The sequence below is a fragment of the Amphiprion ocellaris genome, chromosome 11 (assembly GCF_022539595.1).
Source record: "Amphiprion ocellaris isolate individual 3 ecotype Okinawa chromosome 11, ASM2253959v1, whole genome shotgun sequence".
Lineage (NCBI taxonomy): Eukaryota > Metazoa > Chordata > Actinopteri > Pomacentridae > Amphiprion > Amphiprion ocellaris.
Genome location: NC_072776.1, coordinates 10,514,757 through 10,541,508, shown reverse-complemented (window position 1 = coordinate 10,541,508; position 26,752 = coordinate 10,514,757). Strand labels below are relative to the sequence as shown.

At 39.5% G+C, this 26,752-nt stretch overlaps 1 protein-coding gene across 3 annotated transcripts in view; it reads left to right on the top strand.

Moving 5' to 3' along the window:
- The window catches only part of tanc1b (tetratricopeptide repeat, ankyrin repeat and coiled-coil containing 1b), a 105,529-nt gene that overhangs the window by 66,098 nt on the left and 12,679 nt on the right, over positions 1 to 26,752 (top strand). For all 3 annotated transcript variants that reach the window (XM_055014916.1, XM_055014914.1, XM_055014915.1), the window contains exons 8-17: positions 10,188 to 10,310; positions 12,737 to 13,018; positions 13,322 to 13,476; positions 17,312 to 17,543; positions 18,367 to 18,533; positions 20,790 to 21,397; positions 22,917 to 23,025; positions 23,252 to 23,374; positions 25,405 to 25,641; positions 25,816 to 26,001. In XM_055014916.1, coding sequence (XP_054870891.1) covers positions 10,188 to 10,310; positions 12,737 to 13,018; positions 13,322 to 13,476; positions 17,312 to 17,543; positions 18,367 to 18,533; positions 20,790 to 21,397; positions 22,917 to 23,025; positions 23,252 to 23,374; positions 25,405 to 25,641; positions 25,816 to 26,001 — 2,222 coding nt within the window. The remainder of the gene's footprint in view (positions 1 to 10,187; positions 10,311 to 12,736; positions 13,019 to 13,321; positions 13,477 to 17,311; positions 17,544 to 18,366; positions 18,534 to 20,789; positions 21,398 to 22,916; positions 23,026 to 23,251; positions 23,375 to 25,404; positions 25,642 to 25,815; positions 26,002 to 26,752) is intronic.

Below are 26,752 nucleotides of genomic sequence, written 5' to 3'. Positions count from 1 at the left end.
TTTGTATTTGATCTCTTGACAATCTGGATGTCAGTCGGTATACAGGAAGGCATCTGTATACCTTTCAGTTGTGACTGTCTGACTGCATTGCCCTGCCACTCAACTCAACATTGTGACACTAAGATACGACGTGTGCCTGAGGCTGACAAGTGGCATGTCATTTTAGTTCAAGGAAGTGACAGACGCAGAAGGGTTCAAGCATGTGTAGCTACAGAAGAAATAAGGAGTGAGTAGTTTTAGAGAACAGGTTGTGCTTTTCAGAGCGGGGTATCAAGGCAGAAGTTTGGGATTAGGCAGCTGTTGTGTGTTGTGCCCCAGCTCAGGCTCCCATGTCGGACCTAAGCACAAGCCACTGTCTGGCTGATCTGTTCTGCATTCCTGCCCTGGAACCTCCCTGTTGTGGTTCAGCTCACCATATCCACACAGCTGTCACAGTTGTTGATATTCCTCACTACCCCCTTTTCCCTCAGGTCTTTTCGCCCCTTTTCTATTCCCAGGTCTCTCTCATACTTCTTTCTTCTGTCACTGCTGTTGTTGCTTTTGACCTTGGCCCTGTTTGTCAAATCGCCATACACTTTATATGTTTTGTTATATCTTCATACCTGCAATGATGTCTAAATGCAAGTTGAGACTAAGTTGATACTAATACTCACAGAAGTCTTCACTGAGTGCCATGGGTGCACTGGTATTTGGAAACTATTATTTTCAGCTCTCTCACACTCTTGAGATTTCCAAAGTCAGGGACAGTTGTTAGATTTTGATGTGTAAATGAACTGTCAAACCACCAGCAATGTAGTCTATAGCTCTATATACAACCACATGCTGATGATTTTACTCTATACCCAGGAGAACTGCCTGTGCCTATTGTTAGACTGAACCAAAACTTACAATAACAGCAGTGTAAATATAAAGAACATGACTCGAGTGTTTGATTGGTGGACCAGAGCGTGAGTAGTATGTAAAGTGTAGATTACTTTGAATAGAATGCAAATGCAGTCTTTTAGGGAAGATAGAGTAGATTTTACAGACTGTAGTGTAACACTCACATGTTCAAACAAAATAAAAAGATGACCAGTTTATTGTGCAGCTGAAATACACACTAGACTACATTGTATAAACAGACAATTCTACTGGTGACGTGTAATTGCTGAAAATTTCAAAAGCAGGGGCAGGATGGGCAGTACTACAGAAAGAAACATTAAAGCTTATGTGGACTCAAGACTACAGTCACACTAGTGTGTTTTCATTTGAAAATGGTATCCACACTACCCCTTCAACAAAGACTTTTGGAGACAATGATGCAAACACCCATTTTCGCTTTTTGATTGTATCTTAATTGCCACTATGTTTTCTTTTCTTTTCTGATTCACCCCTATGACTTGATCCTATTTCAGTAGAAAAGAAAGACATCCACCTTGATTACCAGGAGTTGAGTCAACATGGATAACAACTTCAATTGTTACCTACATTGTTGTTTATTCTAGCAGCTGTTGTGCAGTTAAGGAATTATCTGGTCCAATTTTTTTTCCATTGCTCCTTCATAGTGGTATTGTCTATGACAAAGAAACCAACCGTTTGCCTCATGTTTAAATGGTGTTATGTGTTTTCAGATGTGTGTTTCAGCTAAAATGTTCATGGATGGATAGATATTGTATTCATTTTAAAATATAAACAATCTCATTTTAGTAAGAATGTAGCCTCAGGGCAGACCAGTGGCCAAAAGAGATAGGAGTCAGTCAACTAACCTATAATAATGAGACAACAATAAAAACATCAGAATCCAACAGAGATGCGAATGAGCAATATATCACTAAACATGTGAATGTAAGGTTTTGTTTAGGAGATGTATTATTGTGAGCTAGGAGATGTTTTGTTTTCTGTATATACTGTTTTGCTTTAACTCTTTCATCTGGATGTAAAAGCTGCTATTTGGTTCAAATTGAAATACATTGCTCTGGCATCACTTGGGTTGGATCTTGATGAAAGATAGGAACTTTTCACTTGTGTCCACTGGTAGATCGATGTTTGTCTCAACGCTCTTGCAATTATCAACAAGCAGTCCACTTATCTGATGAAGATACTGTCATTGTTGTGTTTGCCGAAAACTTCCAGTGTTATCTTAAACTATATATAAGAGAGTAAGATAGAGTGGGAATAATAAATAGCAGCAGAACAAATAGTACATGGTTGTTGCATGGTCTGTCATAGTTACAGAATACATTCTATAACTGTATGTATGTATTTCACACACTGGGCACGGCATTTGCAAAACGCTTTCGTACTGTTTCTATAGCCTATAGTTAGATCTGGTTGTGCTTTACACACCTGTTCAGTGGTCATTGTTCCAAGAGTCCATACCCTTTTTACATGTCATTATTTTTATGTGACATAAACCCGAACGGTCCAGACACACAATGGCTCTTAAAGCTAACAAACCAGGAAATATTTTGTACTTTATGTGTGCTTGTTTCCGTGCATGCGGCTGGAGTTTATGGGCTGATGTCATAGTTATGCAGCATTGCCCTCTGGGGAGCTGCAGAATTCACACCTTAGATTTTACGCTGTGTGACAAAACCCTGGGAGAGGACATCAAGGACATGCTGAGACAACTTCGTTTATGGCCCCAACCGCACTGTGTTGATGTCATTGTGTGTCAGGGACAGCGCGCCTTTTCAGATGATGTTCAAGGAAATTGTATTCAATAACAAATAATTACTCTAAAGAAGTAATTACTGAAGCAGGAAGGAGCTAAAAATAGAAGTTACCATTGTGAAACAAAAACGAAAATGAATTTATCATTGGTGCATTCACTCAATTTGCCAAAACCTTGGTGTGTGTCTTACTGTAGGCTAACATGATGTATCTCAAACAAAAGAAACAATATGTTGTCATCTTCACAACACCTCCAGGTCTGAGACTGTGGTAAATGGCTTGAACACAGCAAGATGTCAGAGGCAGATTTCTGTGAAATCTCAAGTGATACTGATATTGAGAGAGAGCTTCTTTTAAAGGCTCATGATTTTCTAGTTTTATTTACATCCCAACAATTATCTAGGGTCCTATGCTCCTCTTTAGAAATTACCAGAAGAGAGAGAGTGGATTTACAAACAGCTAAAGTGAAGTTATTTTCCTTCATGTGGTGACTAGTCTCTCTTTGGTTTGAAGAATAGTGGCATCTGTATTGATTGACTTACCCTATCTTTGGAATATCAAGGTAACTACAAAAAGAGTTCAGAGAATTACATGAAATTGCACATAGTTGCAGTGGTTTTATAGGTCTTTCTTAGCAGCAAAGTGTATTTTGTTCATCTGTCTTGTACCAATCAACTGGTACATTGCTGGGCTTCTAGAATGCTAGCTATGTGTGTAGAAGGAATGTCCACATATTGCAGACAAGCGCCATTTGCACTGTCTTGGAGAATACACATAGCCATAGTATGTGGCCAGGGTGTTCCGGGGCTTCTGTGGGAACAGCATTGTGAGGAGCCTACATGTGCTGTGGCAAGTTGGATAGATGTTGGCAGACACCAACTGTCAGAGCAACGAGGGCTGAATTCAAATGCCTCTGTAGCAGCACTTCATAATTGTGTTATTAATTAGTAGTCTAAGGAGCTGTTATTCTTAGCATTAAAAAGTTACCGGAACAGCAACCAAAGTGGGCACTGCAGAAAGTTGTTATTTGTTTGATCACAAAATACATACATATGGTCAAAGTATCACATGTAAGAAATGTAAAAAACATAGGTCAAGGTATGTAGAGAGCATAAAAGAAATGTGAATGGCTTTTCCTGGACTTCTTTGTACTTCTAGAAAACCTCTATGTATGAAGTAAACCTCATGTGAATAGTGCAATCCAATCCTCTTTCCACAGCCCCTTATTAAAAGCCTGCTGAGACAGCTAACAAACAACATTTTCTGATGGAGGTATAATTTGCTACATAAAAAGGATTTCAGTTTGGCTCATGATATCTGATTCAAGACCAAATCTTATTTCTATTAATTATGGTGCAATAATATAAATTACAACTCAGTTCAGTAACTATCAAGTATAGTTGTCTAACTGTCAAATCAATGTGCAATAATAGTCAGACTAGAGGAGAAAATAGGAACAAAACTTTTATGTTATGCAGACACAATTATTTTGCCAAATATGCTCTTAAATTGCAATGCACAAACAATGGCATCATTAGATAGTGCTGTCAAACTAAAAAGTAATGTAAAAAGTGTATTTGTTTCATGATTTTTGCGTTGTTGACCTCTTTTAATGTCAGCAGTGCTAATAACTAACTGTGTTAATTGTTTCATCATTCTGTTGTCTATTGTTTCCTTGTTTCTTGCAGTCAGTACTGACACTAACACATCATATGTTTATGCTTTCAAATCTGAGATGTAAGAGCATCTTTGAAACACACACACCTCCTGTTTGCTACAAAATGTATCTTTGTGTCTTGCATTCTCTTCCACCCATTCACTTTATTGTACTACGGTAATAGGAATTCTATTTTAAGTCATTCAAGTTAAGCTTTTTATAAAGGCTTACAGAGTCAAAGGGCCATATTAGTTTTGGCCACTGGCATTTCATATTTTTGAAATCTTAGCTTGAGCTGCTTGTGGTTGGGTTGCTCAGACAGGGAGATTGAGTTAGGGTCATTGTGGCTGAGGAATGGTGCTACACTGCATCTGTGGTGTTTAGCTATTCAGCAGAGCTCTGTGGTCTGAGCCATAGTGAGGTATCGCACACAGTCATTGTTTACTTGTACTCTGAAGTCGTCTGTTCTTCTGGCAAAACTTGTGCTCCAGGCTCTCTTCACCAAAGATTATGGATCCAAGATTCTTTGTTGGACCATGTCCTCACCTAAGTCTGTCGACTGTTGTCAGGCAAATTCTAGGATATTTTGTTTTTCTGTAACAACCTTTGAGAACACTGACCAGGTAACATTTAAATGCATCTGTGTTTTATTAGAGAGACTGAAGTCATCTCCACCTTTTCATTGTGAGTACAATTTGTGATTCAAAGATGTTTACAAAGGTCAGACAGTAATTAGAAAATCATGTTTCTCAAGGAGGTGCAGCACTGCAGCATGAAGGCAAGATTTTTTTTTTTTTTTTTAATTTAATCTTACATGCTGGAGTCTGTCTGTAGTACTGGAACAGGAAAGCAGACTGTAAGGGTATTATCTGATATGCTGTAATCGCATTTCTTTTCAGGTAATTTTTGAGAACATATTGTTTGCTGTCTTTTTTTGTGGTTATATCACCTTGTTTAAAGACATGCCTGTATATTGTTAGTGCTTGTGATGTCTCCAGGTAGCCATGGAATTCACTTCTGCCTTCAGCTTCATGTAGAGATTGATCGGTTTAGTTCAGAAACTGAAATGAAAATAAAAAGAAAACAGATCACCCATTCATATCCCCCAGCACTCTGCAAAGGTCAGAGACATCTTCTGAAATGTCCATTTCCAGAGAATTGTTTTGGTGCCTCTATGTCACAGCAGGAGAAATATAAAACCCATTACAGAGATCAGTCTATTTGGGTTTTGAAGAGCCTTTTAAATTCTGCTCAGCAGCACTCCGTTGACAGATCAGGACTTGTCAAATGTTCAATCTTTAAGGAACGGTATATTAGCTTACTGCTGTCTGCCACCACGGAGTCATTTGGCTGGGTTTGACTGATAACGCTCATCTGCTAAGAATTCTATAGTAGTTGGTAAGGAACTGTGATGATGGCATGAAAATCTTAATGTTCCAGGTCTGTTTTTGTGGTGTGGAAAGACCTCACCTGGGTTGTGTTTCAAGTTAACGCTGATTTAAAGCTTTACGGTATCTATACTCCTTGTTTGTTAATACAGTGAAGTAATGCTTCATACAGTGAGTGCTTTTTAGTATATGGTTTAAGCATATGGTTGCCTTACTGTAGTTACTGCAGTGTCAGCCTGTGTGGTTGTTTGTTGGTTGGTTAGTCGATGGGATGGTCCACCACTTTTGTCCAGACTGAAGTAGCAGCTATTGATGGACTGCCATGATGTTTTGTAGAGGCATTCATGTTATCGTCACATACTAACCTAAGATGGTGAAACATTACATTTGTTCTCACTGTGAGAATGTAACAATGCTGATATTAGCATTTAGCTCAATGAATGCACTACTGTGTCTCTGAGCACAACTTTAAAAAAAATCTGCCTTCATTGTCTCCTCTACAACCACATTTTTGCAAACAAAATGAATTCTATAATGGCTAGGGCTACAGTTAGCTTAGAGCCAACATTGGCAACAGGGTCCAACACACCTCGTGATGAAGGCAAGCATAAATCATGGCGAGAAAATGTTCTATGCATGCAGCAATGGGAAACAATATGTCTCAGTTGACATTTTACATTTTTATTTTCGTCCTTCGATCTAACAAAGCTAATTTCCAGGTCCAGTCAGGTCAGAGAAAGATGTGAGCTAGCAGTGTTGTTAAACCATTTAGTACTACAGACTATATCTAAGAGATGTATGTAGCCTTGGGGAATGAAAAGCAGAGCATATGTGGAAGTGACTTAAGCATGCATTCTTTCTAATTTCCAGCAGGGAGTGACTCCTTAGATTGCAAAAAGAAATCTGATTGTGTAGAAGTCTGTAAGAAAATGACACTTCTTCTCACATGATGTGTTCCCGCAGTAAACATTTTCCTAATGCGTTTATGGTCTAATATGCAAGTTTTAAGTCTCTTTCAGTACAGCATTATGTAAATTATGCTAGCATTAGAAGAAAATAGATGATAAAGCCTGGTATACTGTAGGACATGGCAACCTTGTGATTGACAAGTCTCTGTGTAGTGTCCTCGAGTTTGGCACTCGTTTGGCATATCTTGTATCAAAAGGCCAAGATGGCGACGGCCAAATTCCAGACTCAGGACTTCAAAACGGTAGTCCACAAACTAACTGATGACATAATGGCTAAATCTATCTTTTATAGACAGCATGTGTATGGCCAGAATACAGACAATTTACTTGATCTTCAGAAATGTATCATGACAGAAAGAAATGGATGGGTGATGATTTAAGTTCATAGTTCACATCCAGGTTTATTCCTGGTTCAGAATTAACCTTTGGGTGTTGACTACACGCAGCAGCATGCATGATGTACCACATACAGTAAAAGCAAAGAATACGTGTTACCTTATTTGAAAGAAACCCATGCATTTTACAAATTTTTGACAATTTGGTGAACAAAAATTGTCTATAATCCTTGAGTAAATTAAACTTCAAGTATCAAAAAATAATTTTAATTCTTATCATTTTGGCATGGTGATTTTCTTTTGGTACTGGCTAGAAGAAACCTCTTTTGAGGGGAAAATCCTGGCACTGCATATTTCTTTCAAACAGCCTAATGAACTAACCTATTTAATGTGTGATTTTTAAATAATTAACAGTGTAACGAACTTGAAACACTTAGACTTGAAACTGTCTTTTACTCTCACTCTACTCATGCAACATGAAACAATGGTTTACAATGTAACTTGGTAGATCAAAAGGCATGAAGGTAAGAGACGAGAGTGTTTGACTCCCTTTTAGTGGATATACTGGTAAAGAAGATAAGGGAGTCAAGTCAGGGAGTTGAGGGGGGCAGTGGTTTGAGCAAAGGAGCTCAGTCCTCTTCTCTGTTCTGTCATGGGAAACAGAACAGAAGGTTTCAAAGGGCAGACCTGCCTGAGGAAAAAAGAATCCCATTTTCATCAGAATACAAGTCTGACACATTTGTACAACTTCAAAGTCACTGCGAACACAGAATTCAAGGTATCATATGTACGTTTTATCAATGAGTAGAGATGTGCAAGAATAGGAAGGAATTCAGAGAGCGAGGGGAGGAAAAGAACTGAAGAGGAGGATTTGAAGGATATGAAGAAATCCTGTGGGTATTCTTGGCCTTGAAAGAATTGTCTGTAAGAAGCAATATGACTTAACAAAAAGGAAAAATAGTTATGGTGCAAGATGCATTATCACAGAAGGGAATGACGGAGTGTGTGCATTAAAGCTACTTAAGTCAAATGGAGTACTACCCTCAGTTGTTTTGTGTTATGCATAAAAACAGTTAAAGATACCAAAATAGATAGGCGGGACAGACATCTTCTTGTGGTCCACTGATGTCAATACTGGACTTTAGTGGCGATTTGCTTTATAGAATTGATTTTCTGTCTGTCTTCTTTCTCTCTTTGTCTGTACATACATCTCCCTTACCCTCACCTCTGACAGTATTGATGCCATATTCTTTCTTGAACTCATATATAATTCTACTGCTTCTTCTACCTCTTTTTCCCCCCACATTCCTCTCTTATCTCTACTACACCCCTCTCCAGCCAGGATCGTTGATTAATACCGCAGCAGTTACCGACTGAACAACTGTAATCAGCCTCTAGAAACCGAATCTCTTGGTTTTCCATTTTTATTTTCTCTAATTCTCTCAATTTTCAGTCTCTGCTGCTTGCTCACCAAATTATGTGTGTATGTGTATGCAAATACATGCAGCATGTGGACAGAGATGATGTACGCATGTTTGTTACAAGTGTAGGGAGGATGATGCTCTTTTGGAAAGCGTTGCATTCATTTAGCAAGTGCCTAATGCTGTGGGTGCTGTGGCTAGCTGAGCATTAGAGAGGGGACAGCCAAGCCCTCTGCTCAGCTGCCAGTGTGCCTGCATGGGAGCACTGGGGTAGAGGAATCGCTTTTGTGCCCACGGTGAGCTCATCCTCTGGGAGCACTCTCCAGAGATTTAGCTGAGGGTCTGCACCCTGCCTTTTTGCCTGTATGGCTGCCCAAGTATTTCCATGCTGGGGAGAGGGGGAGGGCTTTGAGAGTTCCCACTGTCCTTCCTGGCTTTGCTGTTGGATGTGAGTACATGTACCTTTAGGATACAATTTACCAAAGTGTTAGTGCTGATTGGCTTCAGATGATGGCTATTTGCTTTTTTTTAAATTCTTGTTTTCTTCTTTATATTCCACTGTAATAAAAGCAACATAGGAGCCCTATTTTATTGCAAAATCTTCACCTTACTATATAAAGTGCCCTGAGATTTCTTCTATTATATTTTGGTGTGTATAAATAAAATTAATTTGAATTTAATTCTCTACTTCTGTTTCAGTTGAAGTTGTATTGATGGCAGCTTCCTCAGTTACTGCTGCCAACAGACGGGTTTTAATTAGTGGGGCATTCCAGAGAGAAAGTTAAAGACCGAATGGGGGAGAGGGAGAGAAGAGAGCAGTTGAGTGTTTGTGACAGTCTCTCCCAGCTGAGGCTGATAAAGAAGAAAACAGAGGCTTTGATTCTGCTCTTCAATGGGGGCCAAGAGAGCGTAGATCACATTGGTGATAGCATTGTTGAGAAATGAACAGCAAGTGGAGGACAGACCTTGTTGCACTACTTCAAATCACAAGTTGAATTGCTTTGTAATCACGGGCTCGTCAAGTAGTTCATCTGCAGAGTTAAGTTTCAGAATGAAATGTTCTCTGTTTGGGGATTGAAAACATCTACTGCTTTGAGACTGCTACTCCTACAAAATTAAACTAAATTTGGGTGAAACTGGATCAGAATTTAATGTCAGACATCCGAGTTGTGAACTGGATTTTTTTTTTTTCAGGATGAAGATGGTGAAAGATGAACACAGGGTAAAATGCTTACTTGTTTGAAGATATTGTGGTCAGTGTTCTACATTGTTGTGCTGAGGTTACAGTCATCGTAATCTTCCAGATTGATGAGAAATTTGTAAACAATTTGCCGGTGAACAGGCAGTGGAACACTTTTTTAGCTTGTCAATACTGACTGAATTTTTACAAGAGGTATAGGTAGTCTGCCGTCTCTGAACAGCCCAGCGGGGGATATTTGTGGGGACAGGCTTCTTACTGCTTTATTGTATGTACCTGTCAGCTCAAATGAAAGCAAAAACAGACCATCACTGCCTTGACTTTTGGATACTGCTACTCTTTCTGCCACAGCATGCGTGTACTTGCACAAACTGCCTCAAGAAATCCACAAATGTCACAGCACAGAGGCTTACCTCTTTTTCACTCATCATCTCGCAGAAATGGCAAATATGCCACACTTTTTTCCTCTTGTGTTTACTTCTGCCTTACTCTTTGTGGTTGTTGTGACAAATGCACTGAAGATGAACCAGAGCATCAGCTTTACTTTCTTCTTTTTCTGTGTCTGCAGCAACCAGTTCCACTAAGCTGGAAGACCTTAGCTTTCTCGATGAACAACGCAACACCCCACTGCGGACGTCCATTCGCCTGCCCTGGCATAATACAGGAGGAAGACCACCTCAGGACTCTAAAGGTGACTGTGCTATGCATTATTGCTGTAGATGTACATGAGGTAACCAATCCTATATGGGGGAAAAAACATCAGCTAATAAATCTGTTAGCTAATTCACTTATTTTGTGATAATTATGATTTATTTGTATATTGTAATCTGACAGGTAATAGTGTTGCTGTGGCAATTTGTAATATATTTGCAGTTGCTGCTAGCAGATTATAAAGTGGAATCTATTACAGTTTGTAGAAATGTGGTCAGTGGCAGGCTTATATCTTTACAGTGCTAGCTGAGTCGGAACTCGATGCAAATACCTTCAAATTAAAGGCTAAAGTCAGTGCTTTAACTTCTCAGTAATCGTTTCATATCAAAGCTCGAGCACCCAAGTGCAGCGCTACAGCAAAGTGGTCCAAATACTTAGATGCTGTCTTGTATAAACGCTTTTGCACCAATTGATATTATGCTATGCTATCAAAAGCATCCCTGTTAGGTTGTGCCCCAGCTTTACGTATAAAATCATTTAATACCTCCTTTGTTCAACCAACTTTATCTTGGTTAAGTGTTTGGAATCCTCAGTGTCACTGAGACTAATCCCACACAGTGAATATTTGATGAGAACATGAATAACTGAACGAGTCATCATTAGATATTCAGACCATTTTAGGCCTCCTTTGAAAATGTCCTCTTTTATTTTCACACCTCTTTAAACATGAAGTTGATATAGAAGCATAATATCAGTGACTTCATTTTAATATACAAGACAGTGCTGAGGAAAAGTCAGTGTTTGTTGAGACTAAATTATTTGCTCTTTTCTGTATGTCTGAATGTATTTAGTGTTATTGCTCTGTTACTGACACTTGATGTTACAATCTCATACAAACTGGATTTTTATCTAGACTTGAGTGAATTAAGAATTACGGGAGAAAGTTTTGTTTTATTTTTACATTTTTTGTGAGCAAGAGATGGCCCCATAGCTATAACAAGAAGTCAGGTCAAAGTTATTGGTAGTTTTACAGAAAAGGCCAACAATTCAATTCGAGTGAAAGGTGATGGTCTTACAGTATTATCAAGAGAAACCCAGCAGTCCCCCCTTGAGCTAGCACTTGGTGATAATGGTGAGGAAAAAAATTCTTTTTGACAGAAAGAAGCCTCCAACAGAACCAAACTCAGGGTGGGCTATCTCGATCAGTTGGAGTGAAAGGAGAGCAGGGAGAGAAAAGATAAGCCAGAGATACCTGCAGAGAGATACAGAGGTAGAAAGGACAAAAAAGGAAACGCACAAGCGACAGGAGGGAGAAGACACAGAGTTAATGGCACGGGATAGAAATGCATGGAGAGGGAAAGACAGAGGACGAAGGATTTGCCCGGTGCATTTGAAGCAGACAGCATTTCCTGTGTGTACTCTAGAAAATGACTTGAAATTACTTCCGAACATTAATCCACAGCAGAATTAATAAATTGTGTTTGTTCAGGACCATTATTGTTGATTCATTTTGGTTCAGTACAGTGGCAATAGAGAGTACAGAAATTGAGAGTTACATGATAAAGGAGAGTGAACAGCCACAATTTTAATGTCCAGACTAATTTTCTATCCTTTTTTAAAAGAGTTGTAATCCATATTTGCCTGGTTGATTTGCCAGTATACATCTTGTGCATTTTGTGCATGAATTTTACAGCAGCCAACTTTTTGCTCAAGTATTACATGTTTTTAAGTTCCAAATGAATGTTTATTTAAAGCTGTAAAACATTGCAGGAAGTTGTTAGATCCTGAAAAATGCTTTTACTTGTAAGAATTTTCTCCAAAAGGAATATTTGTTTTTTAAGTACAGTCGTGGACAGAGATATTATTTTATTTATTTTAAGTAATAACAAATACAAGTTAATCCATAAACAGTAATGGTAGTGATAATAGTTGTTAAAGTAGCATCAGCAGTAGTGGCAGTATTAGCGTTAGTGGTTGTAGTGATGCTAGTTATAGTGGGATCAAAGCTTCAAGAGTTCCAGAGTAAACAAGTGTTATGAGATCTAATTAGGGCTGAAGAGTACCAGATAGAGTCCTCTTTTAAGTCCACATTTATTGTGATTCCACTTAAATTACCATTTATCCACTACAATGTCAAGGTTTTTGATGTATGTGGCACACTGTGGCAGGACAACATGACTGAGATATTTAAAACATTCCTTAAAACTGGTACATAGTTGAATGGCAGTGTTGCAGGTTTGACTGTAAAGGATAAAAAAAACAGCATCAGGCCGAAATTTCTGTCATTAAAAGGAAAGAAGTTTTCTGTTAAATGGTTTATGACCTGAGAAAAAATGAGATTAATACCTAAAGCAAACTAAAAAAGCAGTATTTTTAATGCTGCTGTCTAATTTTCTGTTTGTTATTCGAATAAAAACGGTACAATTCTAATTAGAATTTTTGCCATTTCCTCTTCCTTTTCCATAGCGCGTTTTGCCCCCTACAAACCTGTGGACATCATGCTCAAGCCTTTGTTGTTTGAGGTTCCCAGCATCACCACAGACTCTGTCTTCGTGGGCCGAGATTGGCTCTTTCAGCAGCTGGAAGATATCCTGAAGGCCAACGAGTCCACCGAGAACTACGGCGCTGTAGTGGTGGGCAGCGTGGGTTATGGAAAGACGGCCATTATCTCCCGCCTTGTAGCATTGAGCTGCCACGGGGGACGAATGCGCCAGATTGCCTCCAACAGTCCCAGTGCCTCCCCTAAAAGTAACTAATTTCAGTATTTGATTTGGATGTGAGCACTACATCAGCTGCAAGTTTGCAGTCGATGTGATTATTTTTTCATTTTAATATGGCTCGAAGACTGTGGAAAGGAACTGAGAAAATATTAAATATAAAATCCATTTTCCTTACTTAATGTAAACTTGATTTCACAAAAATTGCCCTGTCTTGAAAACATAAAACCAATTTTGTGATTGCATTAAATGACAAGTAATCTTTATAAACTGATTAAATGACATACTCATATGGAAACATGTTAGTTTTTGTCTTTTTTTTTGTGTCCTTCAGGTGCTGCGGGACCAAGCACAGAACTTCCTATGAGCCAGCCCCCACAGCCCACCCCACCATCCAGTGCTACCAACACATTGAGGACCAACAGTTGCCCAGGAACCCCCGAGATGCAGCGGCGCAGGGAGGAGGCTGTCAAACGTCTGGCTGCAAAGGTATGACTTAAGCCAAAGCCGAACCTCAGCATTCAGAAGGAATCACAGTAATAAAGTAACCTGAAATGAGAAACACAATTTTCTCAAGCAGATATTGATCCATCCCAAACAATATCTTTAAAACCTTTTGAAAAAACTACAGTGATGGTGTTTGCTCAAAGAAATCTGATAAGGAGTGCATGTTTAAACATGGGTTCCAAGAAGCCATTCAGTTCACTTAACCATCCAGGATTAAAAGAGTTGAATGAATAAAGTAAACCAGGTTATTATTATTTCAGCATATATCTATAAAGCACCCTCAGTTCAGTCATCTTTACTAAACATCTAAATCTAATATAAGGCAATTCAAAACATCAACCATTAAACAGCCATGAAACTTATGAGTAACTAACTTATACATATTGATGTAGTTTTAATTAAATACAAGCACTGATAAGGTAATTAATTTTAACTTACAACAGCTGTTTCTTTGTTCTGCACACACACATAATTTGAAGGGCCTAAAAAGTTGAGTTTTGTGTCTTGTAGGGTGTGTCTAATCAGGATGACAGGCTATACAGTGCAGATGCAAAGTAAGGTGGAATGATTTCAGGGTAAACAAATTGTTTTCGCACTTTTTGCAAATGCTAAACAGATGTATTTTTGGGTTCGGGTTTGTGGATTTTGCTGCATCCCTCTGTTTCTAGTATTTTTGAAGCTAATTAGCTGTGGGCTGTAGCTTCATGTCTAACAGAAATCTAGACGTTGGTATGGATCCTCTCAGACATCTCTTGGAAAGAAAGTATAGATGTCAACAAGCATATTTCAGTTTCTTTATGTATAGTACCAAGTGAAGAATTTGAATGTTTCTGTATTTTGGTCAGCTCCACTCTCATCACTATTGTACACCACTTGTCTGCTTTAGAGTTGGCAGCAAAGATATAAACAGACATACCAGGCATAGACCATATCTCTGCACATCTTTCTCTAACAAAAATATTCTGTGGGCAGACAAATCCTCACTGTACAAGTAAAAAACAATATCCTTACTGCATTTTGACTATGCTCATGGATTTACTGCTTGTAGGTGTCAATTTGTTTTATAGTTATTAGTTCTACATCTGTAGAAAGTTCCATTTTGGTCCTCAGTTCTGTTTCTGACTATTGATTCCACCTGTTCTTGTATGCTGTTTATGAAAGAACGCCACTGAGTATTGCAGCATGCGATTCCTGCATATTCAGTACATTTTAGAAATATTCACAGCTGACTGAAACTCACATTTAATAACTTTGGCATTGCTACGGCTGCTGACAGTTGTTACAGGGAATTCTGGGGAGTGCTGTGTTTCGGAGATTTGTGATTTTCAAATTGGCCTGGGTGATAAAACGGTAGCAATGCATCAGGCAGTAGACAGCTAATCAAAATAAATAAGAGAACAGTTTGATAGAATTTTCTATAGTTTCACTTAAATGCATCAGATGCAAACCGCCATGTTTTTTGCTCTTGTGAGAGCATTAAAACTATTAGCTGTGTACCTTGATAAATAATCTAACTTGCCTAAATTCAAAATAGAGTGGTTCAATTCAAAGCAAGCCATTTTCTCTTAGGTTTTTTTTTTTTATAAAATAAAAAAGAGATAATTGAAAATGGTCAGTAATTACCAGTATGAACTGAAATGAAACATTTTTATCGTCGTATTTTTTTTTAGCTATATTGTCTGGCCTTATTCTCAATGACATTTCCTTGATTTGAATAGCTGTGTAATTGTACATTGTAAGCTCCTGTGGTGGGTGACAGCTTTTAATGGTACTTTTTCACTGGACTGGACATCTGCCATTACCCTGCTTTGTCCTTATATCAGTGTTACTTGTTACAGCCATGTGTCCTTGTAACGCCTTCAGGGTTTAACACTCTTACCCTGTCAGGGATGCCTCCTAAGTAGTGACATGGTGCATGAGCCCAATGCTGCACAGTTTGCCTCTGCCTATGGGACGATCCATGCACCAGGCAGCCAACTTCATGCACCGAGGTTCATCTAAATGTCTGTAAAACCCAAGCAATATCTCTTGAGCCAATTATTGTGTAAAATGTTTCCAATAGGCACTCTCACAGGGCCTCTGCTCCTGTGATGTGTGAACACTGATGCAACACTGAGCAGCTTCTGTCAAATTTTGCCAGTTCTTTTTAATCATTGATTTAAAAGTGCTCTCATAACAGAGGCACAGAGGCTATTACATTTTATGGTGTATCACAAGTTTTCTATCTTGCTTCCATCACACAGACACACTTGCAGCATTGTTTCTCAACATAAATTTGTTGTTATGCCTGTAGATTAACTACTGCAGGTTCACTACAGAATGTTGCATCATGTGGTGAAATTCATGTTGCTCTTTGGGGCAGTTGACTCCAATGACTTGTATGCTATAATACATAATCGATGCAGTAAGATGCCCATCAAGAGTTACTGTGTTATACAAACATCAAGTTATTTTAATTTTCTATATTTGCCGGCCACAGTTCAACAGCTTTCTTCTGTTGCTTTATTACGACATCCTTCTGATAAAACAGCCAACTTGTGTAACAAATACTGTGATCTAATACAACAATTTTCCACAGTCTGTGTTCTTTCCGACATTTGCTTCTGTTGGGATAAACCACCACATTATAGTCTTTTTTGTTGTGGATAACACTTTTAATGTAGGTGTACAAAGATCCTGTGCATCAGAAAGTCCACTGCAGTGTAAAAATTGACAGTTTTAGAAAGGTCATATGAATCAGTTGTAATCTTTTTCTTTTGGTTTAATTTAGTTTCAGTTCTCTCTGACTGACTACCACATATTTTCCCTCCCTAAACTAGTTCCAGACCTCTAAAATTGTTGACAGCAAAAGAAGAAAATGCTGGTAATTGTGTGCGTGCTGATGACTGAGTTGTATTGGTTTGTTTGCTTATGTAAGTCTTACAGTCCTCTCTTATCTCGCTCTGTCTTCAACTGTTATGGTGTATTTATTAGCACACATGGATTATATGTATTTAGTTTTTTTTTTGTTTTTTTTAAACCATAGAAGGATATATAAATACACATTCAGAATTGAGTGGTATGGCTTGGTGGAAAGTTAGGTCCAAACATTTTTAATTCACAGCATGCTTGAAAATTCTTTTGAAAAGCCTGATACCTCAAGGCTTTAGTCAGTAACTTTTCCAGGAGCTGGTCATCATTGCTGATGGAGTAATAGGCAGCAGCAGCAGCAGAGGTAGAGCCAGCAGAGGAACAGGTCACCTGCTCCTCCTCCTGCTGCCCCTGGAAGTGTGTCAGCTCCTCCAGGTTGGACTGTAATTAGTACAGAGTCATACATCCCAAGAGCCTCTCTCTCCCCTTCTTTCCCACCTCTGTCCCTTCTCTTTCCTATTAAATCAGACCTCCTTGGAACACTGCAGCAGCCTGCTCACACAGAACACTCTTCTTTTAGAACTCCACCCGGGATCTACTGGCTCCAATTTAAAGAGTTTATCCGAGGTGGTCAGCCATTGCCCAGTTACTTCATCATCCCTTTTGTGTGGACTAGGGTGGATAAAACTATGTTCTTAACTTAGCTGAAGAGATTGTATGTGGCCTTTTGGAGGCTATGTATATTTTTTAAAAAGCATGGAAAAGGCATCAGGCTTATTGTTTCATCATATTTGTCACTGGAGTTGTTGACTTGTGCAAATTCAATCTTACCAGCTTTGCATTATTATTTGTCAAGCCAAAACTAATTTACACTTTTAATCTATAACTCTTAACATTTTCATGATTCTTCCTAAATCTCAAAAACCCTGCCATCACCTGTTTGTCTATTTTTCCCTTTGTGTTCCAGGTGGTGGCGTATCATTATTGCCAGGCAGATAACACATACACTTGCTTGGTACCAGAATTTGTACATAGCATCGCAGCCCTACTGTGCAGAGCACATCAGCTCAGTGCATATCGAGAGCTGCTGCTGAAAGAGCCCCACCTCCAGAGCATGCTCAGTCTGCGCTCCTGTGTTCAAGACCCTATGGCTGCTTTCCGGAGAGGAGTCCTGGAGCCATTAGCCAACCTTCGTAAAGGTAAAACATTTTAGTCTTAGATTCTGTTATTTCATTCATGTAAGCTTCTTTGGTTGTGTCCCAAATTGCTCATTTACTGTTTTACTCTGCCAAAGCTGCAATAATACTCCAGAGTGTACTTGTCTGACGTTCTAGTTTGTGGTTTTGAAGGCCATCTGAAACCCCTGCAGGTGGAAAATCTCCCTGAAAACATTATTATTGTTACAGAGATAATGTTCACAGTATAAGATATCGACACCTCACTTCGTAAGATTTGATAATCCGATCAGAGAACAGAGCTTAGAAGTTGGCAGTTTTGATTCCTTCTTGCCTCACATACAATACCTCTCTGTACTGTTGTCTTTCTAAGTATTCTCCTCCAGTTCTGGAAGTGTGGATTCATGTTGATGTGTCCTCGAGGAAAGGACTGAATGCCAAGTTGCTTTGGACAAAAAGGACGCTCAAGTTTGTCGATGTTACAGGAATGCCAAATAGGACTTTGATGCTTGCCAAATACCAGCACCATTTTTATTTTCCGTAATTTCACAGAGGACCTCAACCAGCTGCCACTGAAAATATTTACCGTTTTTTACAGAGCAAATGTAGCTTGACATTTCGTTGGGGATTGAAGAGGGGAAGTGGCTCGATAGCTGATGAATCTCAGTAAAGTCCCTTACTATTCACTCTCACCACATGTTTAAGGGAGCCAGGTTTATTTACTGCATTGAAATAAAGCTCCTCTTTGCACTTTCATCACATCACAATGTGGTTGAGGTAATACTGCTATGAGTTGTACCTCACGCCACATTATTTTAACATTGGTGGGTTTTATATGTGTTTACAGAGCGGAGAATTCCAGAGGAGGACCACATTATCTTGATAGATGGACTGAATGAAGCAGAGTTCCATAAGCCTGACTACGGAGACACCATTGCTTCCTTCATCACTAAGATCATTGCCAAGTTCCCCCCCTGGCTTAAACTGGTGGTCACTGTCCGGGTAAACTTGCTGGTAAGGAAGAAATCATTACTAAAAAACTGTGCACTGAGCTTGTTTACTCTTGCCAGATAAACATTTTTTGAAAAATTTCAGAATGTTCACTGTCATTTAAAAACAGTAAACATTTCAAATTAAACTATTTATGTTATGGGAAATATAACCAAAAAAAAATCTCTTATATAATGTAACAGACATCAAGTTGGATCTGCTGCCACTCCTCGAGATGCTTACTAACTGACATCAGACCCTGTAAATTTTGACAAGTGTGAAAGTTGAAAGGTTTTCCTGAGCTGCTCCTGCTTGTCATATTCCACCCGCTATAGAGTCGAGCATATCCAGGAACATTCAAGAAAGAATTGACATGCAGTGACCCGGGAATCAAGACTGCATGGCAGGAAAGAGCAGTCAATCACTTTGAGCCGACTAGCTTGGTGACACAGGGTTGCCCAGTTACAGAGATGTTCTGGGCTTGTGTTGAACTCGCACTGGCTGAGGCTTTGACATGCCTGATGAGCCACACGACAACTGATTTTCTTTGCTGGGATGAAGCACTGAGCCTGGGATAATAATGTGGCTGCTGACTGACATTCAAAATTTATGTTATTAATGCTCAGGCAGAAGCCAGGCCTTGAGTACTGTCCATCAGTATGCACTGCATTATAAAGCAAGTTTAGTCCATTTGTTTTTATCCTTCAACTGTGAACCATTTATTATTCAGTTCTTGGCAACATCTGTGTGTGTTAAATCAATATATTGTAATGAGGATATTTTGTATTCACTTCTTATACACTTTTATTAATTCATCGCGATCACTTTATGATGTGAAAAGATTCTGTTGGATATTATAGTTGACTGCACTCAGTGCACTTTGTTGAAAACATTTCTGTGAAAAGACTATATACAAGTCACCATACTGTCTACAGTGGATTGCTGAATGCTCATGCTGGTGCTTCTACACTTTAATCACCCAACGCTGTCTGCCACTGTGCCATTACATTCATTACTGCAGACAGCTATTGCACTCAGCACTCTAACTTAAATGAAAAGGTTGGATGAGCATCGCTGGCATCTAGAAGGCACCAGTGTACCTGCGTCTTCATTTATAAGGTTTTGCTGTCTGTGCTTCGCAGATACAAACTCTGAACTGAGAAAGACTGGTTTCCTGTGCTTCACACCGTGCTACTGGCATAAGCCGTACCGGGTTTTGAAGTTACAGACACTTAATTCCTTGACTTTAAGGCCCTACTGTCTCATATTTTTAGTAATATGTGTGATTGTTTTAGTTTGTGTGTGAGTGTGTGAGATCTCAGCGAATAAGTAAAGCTTATCTATCACATTACTTTCTAATTTGACACATATATAAAAGGAGGAATATTCCATATGGCAGTTGTGAGGCCAGATGATGCTCTTTTGCAGATAAAGCCATGAGAATACTTCTTATTTGAAATCACAAAGCCATACTTGTGCATAGAAGTTAGATGAAAGTGTCATGCTGTTGTTTTGTGCTTTGTCCAGACAAATAGGATCTCACCTTGGAGAAAGTGTTCAGAACATTGGCCTTTGCCTGCCAGACTAATATCTGGCATATCTGTGAGGTGTTGCTTGCACTTCACCCATCTTGTGGATTATGGTCCGCACATTTCATTGAGTCTGTGCATGTGGGGATACATGTGTGTCTGAATGTGTCTGTAGCTTGTCATGATGAGGAAGAGAGAAGTGTTATCTCACTGAGGCAATGTTTCTGTAGCCTCAGACAGGCAGAGGGTTGGAGGATTAAGGTGCATTGATTTGTCCGACCCCCAGGACATAGATTGAAATGTAAGCTCTGGCTCAGACCTCTGCTTGCCTGCTAGCCGCCATCCCATCCATCCCCTGCCTCTTAATACTCACTTTCCCAGTCCTGTTTTCCTCATAGCCACATTTCCAACAGTAACAAGTGTCTGCTTTGGCCTGATAGCTCAGCGGGCTTGGTTCCCTACTGTTCAAAGAAGCTCAGCTGATAATAAACACACACAAGCAGATATCTTCTTTTTAAATGGAAGCTCAGGATGTGAAGAATGTTTTTCTTCATAATGCTTCTATTTGTCTGGGCTGGTATTAAGGAATACAATTTATATTGCAGAAACTAAATAGAATATTACTTATTGGGTCTGAGATTATATTGTTACATTCAGCCATTAATGTAGGCAGCTTTTCAATGAGAAAGAAATTACGCAGCTCAAATATAAGTTTTTATGTCACTGACCACCTTCACTCTGTTTTCCATAGGAGATCACCAGCCTTCTGCCCTTCTCTAAGATCTCCCTGGATGATTTTTCTGACAACAAAGAGATAAGCAACGACCTAAATGCATATATCCAATACCGTATCAATGGCAGCAAGGACATCATGAACAATATTAACCTAAATGGAAAAGCAGACCCTCTCACAGTTGGCAAGCTCAGTAGCCACCTGATCTCACGCAGCCAGGGCTCCTACCTGTATCTCAAACTCACCATGGACCTGTTTGAGAGGGGACACCTTGTGATCAAAAGTGCCAGCTACAAAGTTGTGCCCGTTTCCCTGGCTGAACTGTACCAGTTACAGTGCAACATGAAATTCATGACCAATTCAGCCTTTGAGCGCTCGCTGCCCATTCTCAATGTGGCACTTGCTTCACTGCACCCTTTGACTGATGAGCAGCTGTTCCAGGCCATCAACGCCGGCTTCATCCAAGGGGAGCTGCAATGGGAGGACTTTCAACAACGCATGGAGTTGCTCTCATGCTTCCTCATCAAACGGCGGGACAAGACACGGATGTTTTGCCACCCCTCCTTCAGAGAGTGGCTGGTGTGGAGAGCTGATGGAGAGAGTACGGACTTCCTCTGTGACCCCAGGTCAGTCCCCAGCTTTGTAAGCAAATGCAATGACTCAGTAGCTCTCCTTCATGTATATGGACTTCTATTACTGGCATTACAAGTCTGTAATGCATTTAGAAAATATTCTTGCAATGCATCACAATTAGACCTCAAACAATCCGCAGAAGAGTACAAATTAAGAGATAATGATAACAACATGACAGTAGTTGAAGTAATGCTAATGAAGAATGTCCTAACTATAATTTGAGTGCAGCCGGGAGCACTGTTTGAGTTGTGTCCCTTTGAGTAAAAACAATAGACACAGACAAATCCACAAACAAATTCTATTTTTTGTGCTTGAACTTTTTCCATCTCAGTGTGGTTCTGCATTTAGCTGTGTGTAGTGTGTGAATCATGGCTGCTGTTTGAAATGCAAAGTAAACTACAATGATTAGTGTGTGTGTGTGTGTTATGGGTAAGTAGAATGCTCAAATCAAAAAATACAGCATGACTCATTTCTGAGATGGAAATTGCTTTTGAGGTGTTCCAGGTATTTATTGCAATCGTAACAGCCATCTATTTGTAATGCAGTTCTTAATGTACTGTATAGCAACGTTTCAATTCATTACGAGTAAAAAACTATTTACAAGGACACTACTGACACGCACTACAATGTGCCTCTATAAGCGGACTACTTGAAAATGTATAATCACATGGTTGGATTTAAAGCCTAATAAATAATACGTTTATTAGTGTGTGCTTCCACCAGTGTTTACTGTACATGCAGTAAGCTATAAATCAGACCTCAAGAAGCAGACTAAAATAAAAGTATTTTTTTTCAAAACTGAATAATTTAGTATGGGAAAATGTTAGCCTAAACATTTACATAATTCATGCTGTTGTATGAATCTGTTGCGTATTCCAGCTATGACTGTATTGCTGTGCTCTTCTTGCCCTATGAAACAGGCTCATCTACATCAGTAGTGCTACCTAATTGTAATTCTCGAGCTGCAAATATATTAGAGATTTTAGTCATTAACACTTAATAAGTTGAATGATGTCACTTCGACTTGCTTTTTTTCCCTCCATGTTGCTCACCTCTGCTCACACAATATGAATGGACCAGAGCTGAGCTTCATATTCTGGTCATTCACAGCCGTCCAACTGCATCATTAAAAAAACAAAGGCTCGTAGTCTGGCTCAGGAGATGCACATGCAGACAAAAGCTTGCTGCAGTGCCTCTCTGTTTGTGCCTGAGCACAAATGGAGGGAATTTTAACCAGATCAAAGTGATCTGCAATCATGCATACGCTTTTAATGAAGTTTTGCATTAATTAGTGCCAGAATGAAGGATAGGGGAACCCAGGGGTTTTACACTCTTCTCCATCCTTCAGTGGGGCATTGCCCAGCATTTTTAAAACTTATTCACACCAGCACAGAATAAAATAGTTGTCTGTGACAATGCCAAGCTGCTACTCCTCACCAGAACAAATAAGTAAATGAACAGTCACTCTTAGTCTTGACAGCTGAGTATCTTATCTGTTGTTTTTTAACCCAGGACCGGCCACGCTCTCATGGCGTTCATGTTATCCCGCCAAGAGGGGAAACTGAACCGTCAGCAGACAATGGAGCTGGGACATCACATCCTCAAAGCACACATCTTCAAGGTACATCTCTGAAACCTACATGCTCTACACATTAATCCTCATTTGAAATCCATCCTTTGCAGGAATTTCCTGGTGTTCACTTTGTACTTATGTATTGTGACAATGGCTAACCAGAGGATAAGCCATGAGATGTAGAGAGAAACACTGACAGCTTGTGCAGCTCAGGTTCCCTGATGTTACTTATGCGTGTTTGTGTATTCATATATGCATTTGTGTGTGTGTGCAGGGTCTGAGTAAGAAAACAGGCGTGTCATCCAGTGTGCTGCAGGCTTTGTGGATTAGCTGCAGTGCTGATGGCCTTTCTGCAGCCTTGGCCTCCCTGAGAAACCTGTACACACCCAATGTCAAGGTAAAGATGTTTGCAGTGTCAGATGATTGTGGAACAATCAGTCCAACAGCTGATTAGATGATAAAATTGGAAAGTAATTTATGAAATGCCATGGATTTGCAGTCTTGGCTGTTTTTAGTTTTGTATAAGTATTCTTTTTCATGTAGCCTTTAAATTACATTTCTTGTTGCTTGATGTCATTTCCATGAAGTGACTGACTTTTTCCAGACCGGTATAGTCAATCCCCTGTTACACAGAGTGAATAGCCAATTATCCACCAGATATTGCCCAGACATTTTCATTTTAATATAAGCAACATGGAAAATTAAAAGTGTTCAGAGGAAATTGGGAAGTAGATAACTGATGACATGTGACCAGGAAGAAGAAAATAGGAAATGTGTATTAAAAGGTCAATGCAAGATAAACGAAGGACAGAAAGTCATTCAGAAATTAACTTTTTTACACTAAACATAATTTCTAATCTGGCTGTATTATTTATTTAAACATTCAGCTACACTTTTAACCCCTCACTGTTAATTTGTTGCTTCTGCAGTTCCATGCAGGGAAGGGTAATTATCAGTGGTCCTTTATTATCACTAATTTGACTAATGCTAATTTCAGCAGTAGAGCCTATTACGCTTCTAACATAAGACAATTGCCTATGTACCACCTTCAAGTTGTGTCTTGGGGGGACATAATCATTGGCCTTTCCTGGAACGCTATTATGTCAAAATGATGTATTCTGTCTTGAAGCGAAATTATCCTCCGTTTTTCTTTGCCATTAGCGTTATTGTTTCAGCAGGGTTCCATCACTTGTTGTCTATTTGCGAGTTATTGCGTATACGTGGAAAATCACTCAAAGAGGCATTTACAGAATGACCTTGCTCTGTCCTCGCTCTTAATTTGTTCTACCGAGGAGCCAACAAATAACACACAGTTTCATCTCGTGTTGTTGAATACTCATTTGGTTCTGTTTGGCTAAGCGTTTATTATTGATTTCCTCATCATGGAAGAGAATAACACACGTAGTAATTGCATTCAGTAGATTGTGACCACTTTATTTGGTGTCTGACCTTTGCTTGGAGAAAAATCCCAAGAATCAACTGAGGCAGAAGGGGCATCACAATGAGCTATGAAATGAATTACAGGCAGATAATTCTGCTGCTGTTTAAATTAGTCAGTGACATACAGTAGTCATCTAGAAAAATTCTTGAGTCATAAGAGCAAAAAATTTATTGTCTTAACTTAAATAGTGAGTGCATAAGGATTCATGTCAGAGCTCCAGACTGCCACCAAATTGGTCGCGTTTGCAACCTTTTTTTGATAGTGTGCGAGTTAAAATTCCAAGTGGTCGCATTGTGCTACTGCATGATGATCATTAAGCTGTGCTTGTGTCGCAGTAACTGGTACAGACAGCTTCTGTTTTAATCACAGTGGTGGGAAATAGTACTTTTATAACTTCAGTGAACTGTGGTATTTACACTTAAAAATGCAATCTTCTCGTGAAATACGGAGCACATTCATAGAAAAGAGCGCATGTAGAAAAAAATCACTAGTTCATCTTGGTCAAATCTGACATTAGAATGCCCCATTTTTTTTACACTTTTCAAAGTAATTTTGGCCAAATACCTGCATAAACACCGCAGCTACCGCAGCCTGCAATGTGGGGCGTTTAGGGAACATTGGTAAATTGTAGTGTCTATCGGTTTTAAAAAATGTTTAGCAAGCAATGTTTTATGCCAAGTATGCCAAGTTGGTCGCACCAATGCTACCAGTAAAAAATCATCTAGAACCCTGCATTTGGTTAAATATAGCTAAATCTCGCACGTTAATGTCAGTTTTGCCTTACATCATTTTGGCCATTACATGTATTTTCAGTTCATTAAAATCAAATATTAACTGACATATTTTATTGGCATTTATATAAAAGAGCTTTTAAATGCAATATAAGAGAATTGTGTGCAGATAATACAAGCGCACAGATGGTAATACTTTGATAACATTGTTCCAACACCACCTGCCTGTGTTTGCATTTTCATTTGTTTAATCAGGTAAGCCGTCTGCTGATGCTGGGTGGAGCAAACGTGAATTACCGCACAGAAGTCCTGAACAACGCCCCGGTGCTTTGCGTCCAGTGCCACCTTGGTCATCAGGAAATTGCCTCGCTTCTGCTCGAGTTTGGCGCCAGTGTTGATGTTGTGTCAGAAAATGGTATGAATCCGCTCTGCTTCTCAGCAGCTGCAGGACACCTGGGACTAGTCATGCTGCTCTGTAAGAGGGGGGCCAAGGTGAGGAGTTTGCTATTGTAACTCTATCGCTGTAACTATCTACCTTGTGATTACACACATTGGACTTCAGGCCGTGGCTAGCTGCCCAGATAGATATCTACCTGCTGTACTGATGCAGCACTTCTGTTTACTGCGTTTCTGTGCTTAAAACCAAGAATCTTGTATTTCTGCCAGGTTGACCATGTAGATAAGAGTGGCCAGTGTGCTCTGGTCCACGCCGCACTGCGAGGACACCCCGAGATTATTCAGTTCCTGCTGGAGCTGGAATGGAGTGCTGAGGGGCAGCAGCAGGACTGCTCTCTGAAGAACAAAGCTCTGCAGCAGGCTTTGATTGCAGCCTCAAGCATGGGACACACACAGGTCTGACTGACACACACACACATATATATATGTACATATTTTACTTGGCACACACTAAAAGCCTCTGCATTCATAAAAACAATTAATGAACCTGAGGATGTTATTAAAATAAGACCTTAGGTGAGGTTTTTTATGTCCTTCTTTGTACTGTATTTGAAAGAGAAAAATGTCTATTGACCCACACATACAAAATCCATTCTGTGTATTGCAGAAATTCCATTCCACATAAAATTTTCATAGCAGCCTTCCACGAAGAATTTCTGAGTTTTTAAAGAGCGGAGGGAACTGTAGATAAAATCTGAGCACATCGTGTTCTCAGCGATGATGACTTAAAGTCTAAGGGGCTTTTTAGCGGTTGCACGTCTGATTGCAGGATTCGGGGATCAATCACATTGCAGTGCGTTTAGCTGCCCAGGTGCGATGTAGAGTCGGGGTTTATTTTGGCTTCCTCATTAGCTGGAATGGGATCGCGAGGCCTGGCTTCGAATAACAGAACTGGGCCAAGCTAAGCTGTCAACCTGCATGTAGAACGAGACCCTGTTAAAGTTCAGCTATTAATCAGATTGGACTGAACTCACATAACCTCATATAGCGGTTCGGGGTCCAGAAGTTCTCTGCTCTACTGTGATTAATTTATAATCATTTGTTTGGGTAGAGGCATCTCATTTTAGTTGTTATTCTGCTTCAAATTTGCATTTTGTATACTGTAACCTCTCGAAGGTTTATTTGATATCTTATGCTGAAACGGTAC